A 16345-nucleotide genomic window follows, 5' to 3' on the forward strand; every position below is an offset into this window, starting at 1 on the left:
GGAAAAGAAGCACATTAACAGAACATAATGGAAAAGTGAGTGAAGTGCTCTTCATCGCCGCACAAGAGGACTTTAAAAAGGGGAAAAAATATCGATCATGCATGTTGACATTTATTCATGCACGCACATACACACACCTTTGGACGCACACGCTGAGCTGAGCGTGTGCCACTGAATGTGGATCAGTGTTGTGCAGGTGGGGAGCGGTCGCCATAGTTACGCTGTCTGGTGTGTATCCCACCAGCGTGGGATACACTGCTCGGGTGGAGGATCGAGCAGGGAGCAGGGGAGCATGGCTGCATCGAAGGACAGTAACCAACAGAGCTGTGGGTGCCGTGAGTGTGTGTGTGTGTGGTGTTACTCATGAATGTGTTTACACACTTACATTGTGGGGACTCGCCTTCCTTATGGGGACAAAATTCAAGTCCATGTAATGTAAAACATTAAATTTTAGGGTGAAGTCTTTTTTTAGGGTATACAGTTAAGGTAAGTCTCCAGAAAATGACTGTAAATTAATTTAATGTCCTCTGAAGTGATGGAAACATGACTGTGTGTGTGTGAGGAGGAGTAAAGTGGGATTCTCTCAGCAGTCATCATCACTCCTAACACAGAGCAGCAGAGGGGGGAGGAGCAGATCAAATCCCAGAGGGAGGGGGGCTGAGTCTGTCTTTAAACTGGGCAAGGAAGGTGCTCGTAAACAGTCCCAGGTAGATGTGGCTGTTAATCACAGATTCTTCCTCAGACACGGTGAGGAAGATGAAAATATCTGGCTTGGATCACACTTGGGGGCACTTTCTAATTAGTGCTCTTTGAAGAGGAGGTGGGCTGGGCATAGCATTGTTTAGAAAAGAGTGGGGGAGGGAGGTCAGGGGCTATTCACTGGAGGAGGAGGAGGAGGAGGAGGAGGAGGAGGCAGCTGGAGTACCGTTCTAGTGAGCAGAGGCAGAGATACATGCAAATCGGCCCCAACGAACACTTAAAAGGTTTACAAACTGATGGCTGAAGGGTTGTTGTTGGGGTTGTTATCACAAAACATGAGATATGATCTCCAGCGTGACGAGATCAGGCAGTTGTGATGTGGGAGAGTCCTGACAGTTAAAAGGATAGTTTGGATTATTTGAAGTGGGGTTTTATGAGATACTCACCATAGTCAGTGTATTACCTACAATAGATGTTGGCTGGCACGCACACAGTTTAGAGACACTAGCCTGGAAGCTGAGCAACGAACTGCTGCAGACGGGGTCAGCAGCAAAATGTGTTTCAGCCACTTACAAAAGGTCGACAAAAAAAGAAATGAAATCAGTCTAAGTGTATGCCATACTTTTAGATTATCTGAACTATACCATTAACCAGAGGTGCTGCTGCTGTGCTGCAGCAGTCAAACTCTGACACAAAGCAGACACTGCCTCGGCTCCAGCTGCAACTCCAGCCACTTTCCTGATTGACTGTGGCAGGCAGGAAGTCTCCCTCAAGAACTTCACACAGTCGCTCATCTCCCCGTGTGAACTGCAGAGACACTACGGCTCAGATCTGGGTCACGGGGGAGGATCATCGTTTAAAAAAAAAAAAAAAAAACAGACTCTGCATGAGAAGACTAGCTTTGATTATCCACGACTAACTTTGAATTTTTGTTTATTGCTCTGCCAGCAATAAAGTGCAGTCGGCTCGATCTCATCTTCCCTTGATCTCTTTCCGATAGCTCCTCTGGAGGAAGAATCACTTCATTCCTTCACACTAACTTTTCACCTTTGAGAGGACGGAGACCTGATGACAGGGGACAGAGGGGTTGCTGTAAAACTGCAGCGGTAGTTGGGTGTGAGTTTCTGTAGCAGACTGTGAACTCTGTATTACAGGGCAGTTACTTGCCCTGTGGGTAGTAGACTAGCAACAGCACTCGACTTGCCTTTAGGTGCAACTCCTGCAACAAAGTCCACAAGCAGAAAAACATTCCCACACGAGCACAATCACACACCCCTCATCCAGTTTTATTGATCCATGACTAATAAGACGTCTCAGCGCTCACTCTGACCTCAGCTTGGGCCATGAAACAACAGACACTTCATTTACAGCAATGAGAAACTTATTCAATAGTATTACTTAGGACTGCAGAATTAATCAAAATATTATCAAAACTGTGCCATGTCCAAATTGCAGAAGCTACATTTTTTTTAATAAAGGTAAAATGTGTAACTAAACAGCATTATAATGAAAACCTATAGTGTGCAGAGATGTTTTTTATTTCAGTGAAAATGGAAAGTGTGGCGCAAAAATGAAAATCAGTCCCATTAATCATGAGTCAGTCACAATCACAATATCTATCATAATAATCATAATATGATTTTGTTACCGTGCGGCCCTAGTTTCACACACACCAGAATGATAGCTGATTGTTGAGTCTCATTCTCAGGATGTCAAATACTGACGTTTTGGGTTGGTTAAGTGTCCTGAGCACAGAAAAATAACGAGAAAATAGGGAAACACAGGCAGAGAGAAGAGTCTCTGCTGATATAGCCACCACCACACACTTCTAGTGGATCATAAGTGACAGTTGAAAGGGATTTTGTTTATATACATGCATATTTTTTAAGGAACATTTCCAAGAAAATGTTATATATTATGATTTGAATGCAAATCACCATGAAAGCACATACCGAATAGACCCTGGTTAATAAACAGCCTGTCATATCCCTTAATAACTGACAGCGCTATGAGTGACATGCATAAATAAAGTAATTCAATTCAAAGTGAGGTGGTTAAATTCAATATTATCAGCCTGACATTGGCCTATCACAGCTATATCAGTCAGTATCGGTATTAGCATATATGTTGTCCAACATGCGCCTGTATGAAAACTTTTTTCAACAAAAAATACTGTTTTTATTTGTTAGCTTTATAGGAAGCATTTAATGTGCATTTGATCCTTTTTAATTTCAGGTTTAAACTTATATTTTGCTCTATTTGAGTTTTTTTTTATTTATAGTTTTTATTTATAATTATTAAAAATATCAGTTTGGACAGTTAGGTTTATTGTGAAACTGTAAAATCTCCTGCCTTCATGTTCACGTGTATATTCTATATTCTGTGTATTATATTTTGTATAAAGAATATCAGCCAACATATTGATATCATAATTGTTTTACTCTCTAATATTGGTACCAGCATCAACCCCAATAATCAGTCATCATTCGGGCTCAACCCAGCACTAAACTGACCCAGGAACGGCCTGAGTATTCATCATCCATCCCAACGTTAATAAATATTTACTGAAACCTAGCACACACACAGCTGGTGGATGATAGCCAAGCTGACAATCTTCTTTCTGCTTCTCTATTGTTTGTTTTTTTGTCAGTTGAGTCAACAATGTTATGATATGAAAAAAACAATAGGACAAAAGGCGTCTTGTCATGGGTTTACACAAAGACGTGGGTCTGGTGCTTATGATGCAAACAAGCACGCAGGGAAAATAACAAGGGAGCAAACAGCACCACAAACACGACAGCTGCATAAGCCTGTATTTCCCCTAACAGAGAGAAGTAGGTCCTCTGTTTCTGGTGACAGGCAACAGGCAAAAATAATGAGTAACAAAACTTGAGGGCAGTCACACGCGCACGCACCAAACTTTTCCATAGCATATACATAGCTCCGCATCAGCTATACAAACAGCTAGACAGTGAGTTATTGCATTTGGCCTCACTGTCTAGACAGCACTCTCTTCTAGTGTCAGCTGAGGCTTACAAACACATGGAAAGCATTCCCACTGAGGTAACAGCTGACTCGAGATGCACAGCAAAAGGAAGCACCGGCTTGACCACACACAAGCTAAAATCCTTGCCATTCTGAGGGCGGGGGCTTCCACCTGTCACTCTCATATGGCACAGAGGCAAGGCTGGGGTGGGCATCGGGGCGTGGCACTGCGAACTTTGAATCCTGACGACGTTTGAAATGCCTGCGTGTTGACCCCCAACCCTCCCGCGACCGTGGGTTTGTATGAGGTATGAGGAGTATCTAAGCTGAGCAATGAATTGCAGCAAAAGGTATTTAAGCCTTCAAAAAAGTCTCCCTAAAAAAATCAGCATCAGTTTAAGGATATTTAGAATATTTTCACTGCTGTACTTTGCTGTCAGACAGCCTTTTCTGATGGGAAAACACTGTTATATAAGCCAAATATCACTCGCTCCAAACCAACAAAACTCCACAGACAACATCAGTAAATTTATCTTGCAGAAGGAGTTGCTGGTCTACCACTGACTCAGTTAGTTTGTTCCTTATCGTGTGACTTCAGCATTTTAAAAGGAGATAGCTCAGATTCACCGAAGTCACACAATCACACAAACAAACTAACAGATCGAGGCAGCGGTAGACCAGCAACTCTGATGTTCAACAAAGTAAAACTACTGATTTCACCAACAAAGTTTGGCTGGTTTGGAGAGAGCGATAATTGGCTTATGTAATGGCAGTTTTGTCTGACAGACCCTGTCCACAGTAGTTCATTGCTCAGCTTCTCTGCTGGTGTTCCTGCCAACAGCCGTCTACTGTAGGTAATACAACCGCACTTCAAAAAAAACCCAGCCTATCTCTTAAAAAGAGTCCACAAAAATAATTATGACACACATCTGTCTATTTTATTTTAATGCTGCCTGTTTATCCTCTCCAAAAGTAATTATAACTTTATTTGCATGCAAACAAGGACGCATCCTGACATTTCCTTAAACTAACATCATAATATTGAAAAACTAGATGGCAATAAGTGAAGTGTGTGAGTCACTTCCGTCTACGCCAGATTTCTAGTTTCTTTTGCTGTTAATTATAAACTTGTTTCACATTCAGAAGGGCACACGTTTTAATGAGTATGTCTGAAATGGAAAATGAGACTCTTCAATCCCTAACTACTTTCAAGCATTTGTGACAACTGTCGCAGCACCACACGGACAATCAGATCTATACCTAAGTGTCTATAAGCGCTGCCCTTCTTCGACTGTACAGAAGTTGTGAAAACAACACAATAGTTATGCCTAAAATGGAAATGAGCTTGTAAGTACCTTCAAGTTGTTTGATTGGGCCAATTATGGAGGGCCAGCTTTACTCTCTGACGGCTGATAAGCACAAAGTTTGAACTACTTAAAACTTTTCTCTTTTCAATCAATAGCACTGTAATGAGCCAGGATAACAGGCTATTGTAACAGCGTCTCTTCTTACTTTAAACCGCCGATCAAAAATAGCATCAAAAAATCTCCCTAAAAGACAAGGATGACTGAAAGGAAACAAGAAAACATCCACTGCACACAGGCAGACACGCAGGAAAAGGAGACAGGATGAAGGACCACATCATTATTTTACTGCTGACCTTTTCCAAAGCATGTTTCAACTTTTTGAATTTATTTTTCCTCTCCAGGTAGTCACTGGGTTTTCATCAATTCCTGTATGGCGTCTTGAGTTATGGATTCCATCACAAGTGAACATCAAGTCTGCAGTGTATATTTTCATTACAGTTTCACTGCAGTTCCATTATTGTTGTGTGGTGGAAACGCAGTTGATGCATGTTCAAAGACGGCCATTATGTTTTCACACCCTACAGAAATAAATGGAAACCAATGGATGGAGGGGAAAATAAAATTAAAAACTGAAATGCTACAGCAGGGTTTAGAAAATTATAGGCAGTGATTTATAGCATTCATGATTTGTAGGAAACGTTATGTCCATCATTATAATCAATTCCAGCCCATACAAAAAGAAGTAAAGCCATGGCCAAGCCAAATTACAAAAAAACTAGGAATACAATGTTAGACGGCAGTTATTAGGGCTGCATGATCTGTTTAAAAAAAAAGTCGTATTACGATTATTCTGACTGAAATTGCTATTGTGATATGCGATATGATTGGTAGAAATGATCAGTTTTGCATTACAATTTATAATCGTGATATTTATTGAGGTCTGTACCAAACAAAACATGTTTTCTTTCATCTGGAGAGCAAGGTTTTTTAAGCCAGGTCATCTTTGCAGCACTACGGTACCTCATTATAATGCTGTCTTTTACACACCGTTTTCCTTTTCAGAAAAATTACAATTTGCTTCTGGTTCTATAATTTGGATATTGCACTTGTCTGTACTGCAACTTTTTTCCAGTGAAATCACATATTATTTCTTCCCTATTTAAAAACAATGTTTGAACCAGATCAACCATGTAAATACCAAAATTACAGAGGTAGAGTAATATTTTGTCTATGGGTAGAAGATGTGTGATTTCACTTTAGTTTGCAGTACATTCATGTTATAATGTTCCCTTAATTATTCATTAAGATAACATTACATACATCAGTCAGGTGATACTACGACTATAGAACCACCACATGTATCAGACTCTGTCATTCTGAGCCTGTTTGAGTCAGTGAGAGAAACTGCATTGCGTCCATTTTGCTATTTCAACATAGTTTGAGTGCAGAGAGCGCAATGTAAGGCTTGACCAAGCGAATGGCAGGTGCAAGTGTAATCCTGGTGTAATCACAGCTTTATATAACCAGTACCATGTTGGTTCAGTTCACAGAGTCTACGGTTCCTATGTCTCAAGGTAGCTCAGAGATGTACCTTAGTTTTGTTTATCATACCACACACATGCCGACCTGATTTGCAGGCAGCCTCTTGTGGGTCATAGAAAAATTCAAAGGGCCGTATTCAGCCCACGGGTCACGGGTTGAATAGGCCTGAGCAAAAACATGCAAACTTCTGCATGCAAACTGATCCTGTAAGCATCTGATTTGTGCAACATATGATGACCTCATGGAATATGACTGCTGTAGTTTAAACTATCCAACAGTATAAAAAGAAGTAAAAATAAATTCAACCTTAAACAGCTACACTAGTATAAAATGCAACATACATATTAATGCAGCAATAAAAAGCAAAAACATCGTAATAAAAACACTGACAGGGATCATTTTATTGTACAGTGATTACTTTAAATAAATTTTACTATATCAGCTATTGTAGAGTTTACTATTGGTGCTTTCACAAAATGCTAACAACATAAGATTTTTGACAAATAATCATCAGTAATGTTGATATAATGAGCCAATAAATAAAGGTAACATCAAACATCAATGGTTAAAAAGTCACTAATATTCTGAGCAGTTTTTCAGCAGAATAGTTACTTATTTAGTATATTTTAACACACCACAAGTTTTCCTTGTAGTTGAGTAATATTTCAGTAATTTAACAGTACTTCTACTGCTAAAATGCAAAAAGGTAAAATATGCAAAATCACTGGTATGGTGCTTTAAGTGTCTGATTTGTGCTGGATATTATGACAATCAGATGCAGCTGTCAGTGCGATTCTTTATTTCATCCTATGTTATGTTCTGTTTGAATATGAGGCCTCACCCACTGCCACACCCCAATTTAAACCAGCCCTCATGAAAAATTCATTATTTCTCCTCTACCCACCGCCAACCATCTGACATAAGATTGTGCAAATTCATTCATAACATGTTCGGATATTGTGTGAACAGGGTGGAGAGAAAAAGCACCTGTCCCACTGAGCTGGCAGAGTTAATCAAGATATATATAAATGTGTGAAAAACTGCAGGTGGCAGAGTGTGCATCTCGTCAGACATAAGCTTTAAGATTTTCCGCTGTGCAGTGTGAAGCTGCTCTGAGACCAGCGGGGAAAAAAGAACCCGACCGATATGGGATTTTTGAGAATGATGCTGATACCGATTTTAGAGGAGGGGAAAAAAATAATTAGTAGGGCTGGGACGATACACATCTACTGATTCTATACTGTGCCAATTTGGTATGTATTGTGAATCTTAAGTATTGTGATTCAATATAATGATTTATTGCGATTTTTGTTTGCTTCTTCAAAACTAGACCAATGGAAAAAGTTGACTCATGCACTTCTACGGACCGTATATCATGAGTCATACTTCCATAAACAATGCACATTGTTAGTCAGTCTAGCTGGGCTCAATTTCAGCTCATTTCTACCAGCCTGTTAATGGGAATCCAATTACATGTTAGCACTGAGATAACAGAATAAGCACTTTTTAATTTTATAAAGAAAAAAAAATGATTCAGCAATTCAAATATCTAGTTAGAAATTGTTTTTTTTTCTCCCAGACCTACCAATTACTGATATGGCATATACTGAATTATACACTTTCCTATGTGGACAGTTCACCAATTTTACTATGCAAAGCTACTTAGAAGGCAGCTATCTTAAACAAATAACTTTATTGGAGAATATTTTAGTTAAATATTCTTTAGCACATAATTTAACATATATATTGTCAATACATTCAAGAAATGAACAAGAAAATAAATTAATAGAGTAAATAAAAATTGAAAAAATACCTAAATAAGCATCAGTCGATCGGTGAGTATTTTAATACTGCCAGTCAATTTGGCACGGGTTGTAAAAAAAGAGGCAGCTTCTCAATATTTACACAAGCCAGGAAGAACCTTTTGTCCACATACCTGTTCCCCGCCGAGCTAAATCGAAATCACCTCAAGCATCATTTTGTGCATTACATTTTCTGTAAAACAAACAAACAAACCAAAAAAAGGGAAAACATATGCATCTATACTGTTATATCTGTGATAAGCCCATATCGGCCGATAATATCGGTCGGGCTCGAGTAAAAAGGAGCAGTGGCAGCTCATCTGAACCTGGCCGACTGCAGCCTGCTCTCCTGTCAGCCTGGTAAGTGGAAAGCGCTCAGGCATTTCACAGTTAAACCAGCCAGTCTCACACATATTACATTTCAATTTAGTTATATAAACTGGGACGTCTTGACTGCTTTAGGTTGGCTCCCCGTTTCAAACCCGCTCTTGCACAAACAGAGGCCCACCCCCGCCCCCTGAAAGAAAGCAGCACACCAGGTTAACACCACACAGGATACGCAAGACATCGTCCCTCTCAGTGGGGAAGAACGAAGACATCCTGTTTGTAAAGCTAATAAACATTCGCTCCTTCAGGCAACTCTTTTTATATGCTTTATATCATAAACCCCGGTGCCACAAATAATCACACGCACGCGCACGCACTCACTCAGTCACTCACACCTGGTTGGAAACTCAGCAGCATAAATAACCCCGATATAAGATTTGCCTGCCAAAACACTGTGTAAGAGGCACCTCTGGGTTTAACGCCGACTGATACAGTCTCCATCTTACACAGCTGTCATCCACCTTTATTTTATTCTTTTGTTACAAACAGATGCAAGTGCAAACACGAACAGCATGGCGGCTCACGCGCGTGGCAAAATCAGACAGCTGATCACACACACAAGACAGACAAGCACATCTCACTTAACACGGATGCCTGCATGCACACATGGAGCGAGAGAAACCATTGGTATGGCGATATATTGCCATACAGCCTGCTGTGATGTGTTAGTAACAGAGCTGCGAAGATTAATCAATTAGTTGCCAACTATACGATTTTGTTTTTGTTTTGTTTTTTAAGAAAAACAAAGTCAAAATTCTCTGATTTCAGCTTCTAAAATGTGAATATTTTCTGATTTCTTTACTCCTCTATGACTGTACACTGACTATCTTTGGAGTTTGAACAAAACAAGACATTTGAGTTCTGACATTTTATAGACAAACAGTGAATTGATTAATGGAGAACATAATCAACAGATTAATCGACAGTGAAAATACTAACTAGTTGCAGCCCTTATAAGTAATACACTTGGACTTCTATTGCATTACTGAAGAACAGTTGTATTCTTACTTGAGACACTATAAACTTTTAATCAGTCTTTTGTCAGTGATCATATAATGGTTTTATAGTGAGCTATATTAAGATGGCACTTGGGTAGAGCTGCAACAATTATTTGATTCATCAATTAGTTGATTAGTTTCATCAGTCTTCTACCCTGTTAAAAAAAAAAAGTTGAGAAAAAAAAAATATTTCAGTTTTGCCACCTTAAAATCTTTTCTTGAGATTAACTTTTGTTCTTTAGATAAACTTGGATCTTTAAGTTTTGGAAACCTCCAAAAATGCTGTATTTAAAAAAAATGTTCAGTGAACTGTGAACCTGATTTGTCATTATTTGGGTGTTTGACAATTAAATGGTTGTGATTAAAAATATTAAATTATTAATCAATATTTATTTTTACTTTAATGACTTTATAATACAATTTTCGAAATACATTTTTTGAGTTTATAAAAGAAATGCAGAAGAAAAATCAATATCAACAAAAGATTATAGGTTGGAAAAGTGTTTTTTTGTTTTTTTTTAGTTTATCTAAAAGGTTATGGGTTTAAGTTTTTTAGGTTGGGCTTTTGGAAACAGTGACCAACATTTTTCACCCATTTTTTGACATTTTATGGATCAAAGTGAAAGATTATTTGAGAAAATGATCAGCAGATTAATTGATAATGACAGTAATTATAGTTGCAGTCCTACACATGGGTAAATATTGAATGCGTTTTACAGACTGAGATTCATTCAATATTTCACACAGCTAAATTCAAGCTGTGTAACATTTTAAACTGGCAGTTTTTTAGTCTAATGAATATAAATAATGTGATTGCTTTTAAGAGACATTATTTTGCTTTTTTATGTTGTTGCTGAATGTTTTCACCGTCTTTTGTGATGCACATTGATTTCAGGGCTGCAACTATTAATTTGAGTGTTGTTAAATCTACTGAATTATTGTTTGATCTATAAACAAGGAAAAACACCCGTCACAAGTTTCCAGAGCCCAAAGTGACTTCTTCAAATGTCTTGTTTTGTCTGACAAACAGTCCATCCTCAAAGATATATAGTTTAGCAGAGTGAAAGACAAAGAAAACAGAAAATATTGAGATTTGAGAGGCTAGAGAAGGGGTGGGCAATTATTTTTCACACAACTGTGACTTTCTAATGATGGAATAGTGAGAAATGTTCTATATAGGTCACACTAACACATAGATGTCTTTGAGCTTAAAGCTGACTGACACAGTAATGCACTTCTACTGTTGGTCATCTTTCTGAATTGCTATGTGATTGGAATTGTGGGATATTTATTTTTGCATGCAGGGTTTTACAGTATGCCACATATGTCAGACACAGGTTGCACTGATAAACAGCAACAGCAGCAGAAGAAGAAGAATTTAAACATGAATGTACGGCATCGAGTAAATTAAGTTACAGTTTAACACAAAAGATCATTTATTATCATCACCAACGAACACAGCACTGACCCCTTTCAGAATAAAGGCCTGAAAACAGATTAACAGTAATCAAAATGGTATTGATTGTCTTCGTAAGATTTTAACTGAAATATTTCCAAGAGCCCATGGCGGCCTTGCAGGCAACTTTTCAGTGGGAGGGATCTGCCCTCGGGCCACATTTTGCCCAGGTCTGAGCTACAGCTTAGCCATTTTTCCTAACATGACAACGTAAAGGAGAAATGTGTTAGTAACTAGCATTCAAAAATGAGTACTGCAGTCCTATCAGTGACTTGAAACCACAGACAGTATATTACATAGGTTAAATCCTTTTTTAATATACGATCTACGGTTGAAGCGAGGTGTTTTCTCCACGCCCCTCCTCAAACAGCCTCCCTGCACGCTGCACAGACACTGAACAGGAGCGCAAGACGAGCACAGCATTCTGCTTTGACACTAACACGGGGCGGCGGGTCCTACACAAGTTGATCAGCTGTTTATAATACCCAATTGTCTGTCAATATAAAGCCTGTTAATCTGACAACAAAAGCCGCACCGCTCCGAAAATACACTCTCTGAAGTCTGAGTTCAGCGACTGTCTGTCAGACTCCATTTTAACATATTGCTCAATTTAACTGTTGTAAACATCTACTCCCTCTAAAAGATTATTAAGGACTTCTTATTATTCATTAACAGACAACACACACATTTCAAAGAACAGGATCACTGTGGTGTTGTTGTCAGAGAAGCCAGGATTTCAACTTTGCATGTTTCTTTAATCTCTGATGATATATCACAATCATTTTATGATTAAACACAATAAATGCATTGCAGATTTCTCCTTTAAAAATGATTTAAATGGTTGCCAATTCATTTTGTGTCGATCAACTGTTTTTTTTCCAGCTCTGGAGGATTTATCTGAAACATATCACATAACAGCAGAACTGCCATCCTGATATCTCCAGTGATGCTGCCAACATGTCATAATAGCATTAAAAAACACCCAGTGATCAATCCGATGATCCACACCTCATAAAACAAAACCTACTCTTCCCCAACACCTGAAATGTTCTTCACCACCTAAACTGCTTCCCATTTAACCATATGATTCATGATTATTACATAATATGAAAACCTCCCTTATCCAGCCCACACTGTCGATCAGATCTGTGTGCAGCCTTCTCTACTGTACACAGAAGAACACATCTCACATTTTCATTGAGGGGGAAAAAAAGTCATTTACAGCCCCGATCCCAGTGAAAGTGACTTCTGAAAGGGGATGTGAAGCAAGGCGCAGACTGGTAATCCTCTTGGCCAAGTGGGGGCCTCCAGCGGGCCGACTTCCACTCCCACTCCCGCCCCCCTTCCTCTGTCCCCCCGGCAGAGCTGACAGGCCTCCCCATCCAGGAACAGAAAAGCCATCTGGTGTTTGTTTGGGACAGTTCACAGGCAGGATGTACTGTGTTGTGTTGTATATCTGTGAGTGTGTGTGTGTGTGTGTCAGCAATCGTCCCTGTATTGAGTGTGTCACTGTGTGTCATCAGGCCTGCATGCTTGAACTGGCATTAGTCTGTGAAATCCAATGAACTGCAGGTAGGCATAGGTGAGAGGAGTGTGGGAACTGAACACAGTGGCTTCACCTCCTCTTGGGATGACTTACTGTACTACAACAAAGATTGTACTTGCTGCCTTCACACCCACTGGATGATTTCATACCCCGGGGGTGGTGGTGCTGCTGATGTGTGATACAGGTGTGTCTCTGATGTGCGTGTGTTGGTGTACTCATATGTACTGCATAGATGTGTGTATTTTAGAGCTGCAACGATTAATCCATTAGCTGTCAGCTGTTAATTAAATTGCCAACTATTTTGATAATCAATTGAGTATTTTTTTAAATGTGGGAATTTTTTGGTTTCTTTAGTCCACCATGACAGATAACTATGAGCGCTAGAAAATATTGATACACTCGAGTATCACGATATTATGTTTTGTGATACTGTACTGATCTATATTGTGATACCTGCAAAGATATAGTGGTTGATTTTGTGTTGTGTTTAAACCCCCGACCACAGCAGTGTTCTAATCTATTTTCTTACAAAGTAAACCTTTTACCTCAGGTTTTATACATATGGTGGTATGCTCTTTATACTATGACAGTTTTCCAAAAATTAGGATGCACAAAAAATATTTGCACATTTCGTCTATCTCGGCACTGGTGTATATTAGCCAAAACATGTCAGCTATACTAATATCTGACTTGACAGCCGGTCGATTTTCCCGCCTGATTCTGTCGACTTACTCAGATTTTGTTTTGTTTTTTGTGCCTCCATCATGGGTAAGTAGGCTTTATATTGAAATAGCTACTTTTTTGTCCATTTTTTAAGATTGCGAGTCTGCATATGTTTTTTAATTTATTCTCTGTGCTGTTTCTGTGTCCGCTCGATCTGCTCTGTGTAAATTGACGCGGCATCTGTCAATAATAGACTCGGTGCATATTTGAAGCGGAGCAGAGCGGTGAGACGTCCCCGGTGGTCCCGGCACAGCCGTCATGCAGCGCAGTCGTGCCCAGTGGAACTAAGCCGTCAGGTGTGCATGAAATACAGGCTACATGAACTTATTTTTAAAATACAAAAATGTGAAATAATCGGTCAGCTCATCGATATCAACAACAAGAAGCAGGTAATCATTGGCTATCAGCATCGGAAGAAAAGAAATCCATCCCTTAAAAAAGTACCAATATTGCCTTCCTTACAGTATATCGCAATATATTGTATCTTTGCCACTGTATCACGATACGTATCGTATCGCCAGATTCTTGCCAATAGACAGCCCCACAGAAAAGTGAATAGAGACCAAACAACTAATCAATCAATTGAGAAAATAATAAATAATATTCAGTTGGAGCCCTAGTGTATTTACACGTGTGTTGGAGGGTCAATTATAGACAAAAGCAGGGTGTCTGTTATGATCAGTCCTTGAACACAGCAGGTCAGACTGTATAGGGTTAATCTGTGACTAAAGTCCAAATATCACATTAACCTAGTTCAGCACACACACACACACACACACACACACACACACACACACACACACAGCTGTTCACAGGCATCTGTCATTATTGCAGTGATTATCGATGTAGCCTACTTCCACCTGACTCATGATGACTAGTAGTTGCTCTCCAAACTAACCCGCACAGGTTCTCATGTGTCATACAGGTGTGCCGTGACTGGTACATGCGTGCAGCACATTTACCTCATCTGTGAATCTAAACAGGAATGGGAGAATTTCACAAATGACGGCTGGGAAAAAAAAAAAAAAAGAAGAAGCTTCCTCTGGTGACTTACCGAGCAGCGCACAGGCGAGGAGGAGCGCACCGGTTGCCATCCTGTGCGTGTGTGCGTGTGTGTGTGTGTGTGTTGTCCCGCAGATCCACTTCCAATACTCCTTTTAGATGAGGTGGTGCTGATGTCTGCCCGGGTTTTTTTTTTTTTTTGACAGTGTGGTTGAATCAGAAAAGAAGAAGAGGGAGGTCTACGAATCCAGAAGCGACCGGCGGGGCTCGTCTTGAGAGTCAAAAATCCACAGCCGGGCTGGTGCTCTGGTGTGTGACTGTCCACGGCGGCGTCCTCCCCTGCTTCAAAAACACAGCCTCGGGTGTCGCTTCTCCCTCGCTTTTCACCCTCACCTATCTGCCTTTATCGTTGCCGACGTGAGCGTACGGCAGGCGCCCAGGCGACCCAACCCACTCCCCGTTTACTACGCATCCGAGACTGCGGAGGCGATTCACACTCACAGGCAGCCCCCCTTCGGTGGTAAAAGACACCAAAAAATAAAAAAAAAAGAAAAAGTCCAGCGTGACTTGCGCGTATGTGGAAACCTGCTTCCAGACAGGGGACTAAATGAGTCCAGGCTGAAATAAGTCCCTGCTATGGTTTCTCTCCTCCTCGTCAGTGATGTGGGAGAGCAAATCGCAGTCCGAGCAGCTCTGGCTTTCTCCTCCACGGAAATCCCGGAGACTATAATCAATCTCCCACTATCGCTCCGCAGAAAGCCCAATGGGCGGGCGCTCTAGATGAGGCAGACAAGGCTTTGTGCTCTGACACAATACATCAGATTAATCAATGAATACTTTCACTCCAAACACCGGCTTCACCGATACACCTGAGCCGGTGTGTCCTAATTCTAAAATTTACACAAGAAGGCTTACCAGCCCCTCAAAAAAAACAAAACACTTTAATCAAACCCTTAATGCTGTAATCTGGTCCCAGACAGAAGCGGTCCGCCGCGTTTCTCCCAAGGTTATGTCCCCGCTTCCTGCTTTCTTGTAAAGCCACTTTTTGTTTGCCTGGCAGTCAGTTTGAAAACTTAACAGCGTGCTCTGTGTCTGCCCCCACCCCCCTGACAGAGACCACGCCCCGGCCGAGTGGGACACCGCCACCGGCCGCTGTGGGTGAGGCCGAAATTTGCATTTCTGAATTTAAATTCTAGGCCAGGACGTTGTTGGTTTGAATGGGTTAAGCGAAGTGGAGGGTAATCAAGCCCCTAAACCAGAGCTGGTAATTTTCTCTGCTTTTTTTATTTTGCAGGGTACAGTTTAACCACCCTTTTGAGGCTGTGAGGAATGACATTATACTGCATATTTAAAAGGTTCTGCACACTTAAACATGTTTTTTTGAACTGTAAGATGAATCATGTTACTCTTTCATGGGTGGGCCACGTGGCCCTGAAAAAATATCACAGTATTTCAGGGTATTCTGCAATAAAAATATTCCTGACAGAATACAATACTGAAAGACATCTTTGGTTTAAAACTCACAATCGCTGTTGAACTCTCCTCACAGGATTTTGGCTCTCCTTGTACTCAATTTGGTGTCTCTGCTTGAGGTGGTGAAATTAGTGTGTTGTATTTCTCCCTTTTGCTGTTATAGTCTTCTTAGCCTCCTGACATGGTTTTATTCTGCGTTTGATCTTTTGAAACCAAACCACTTCCACACTACTGACGTTGCTCCCTTTTTTTTTTTTTTGGAACTAATTCCTCCACTGTGAAGCTGGCAGAAATGTTACTTTAGCATTCAGCCTGGCTTGATGTTGCCATGTGCAACAGTGTGACATCACTCAGATTCTTGCCATTCTCAGGATGCATCATAATATTCATTTTCTTTGTCATGTACAAAATTATAACAATATATT

General features: G+C 40.3%; 1 protein-coding gene across 1 annotated transcript in view; it reads right to left on the reverse strand.

Moving 5' to 3' along the window:
• Positions 1-15057, reverse strand: part of igsf3 (immunoglobulin superfamily, member 3) — a 118032-nt gene extending 102975 nt beyond the window's left edge. The window contains exon 1 of the mRNA XM_084725002.1: positions 14500-15057. Within this exon, the coding sequence (XP_084581128.1) occupies positions 14500-14539 (40 nt within the window). The 5' untranslated portion in view covers positions 14540-15057. The remainder of the gene's footprint in view (positions 1-14499) is intronic.
• Between the last annotated feature and the right edge of the window lie 1288 nt (positions 15058-16345).

This window comes from Lutjanus erythropterus, chromosome 8, assembly GCF_056507025.1.
Source record: "Lutjanus erythropterus isolate fLutEry1 chromosome 8, fLutEry1.hap2, whole genome shotgun sequence".
Classification (NCBI taxonomy): Eukaryota; Metazoa; Chordata; class Actinopteri; order Lutjaniformes; family Lutjanidae; genus Lutjanus; species Lutjanus erythropterus.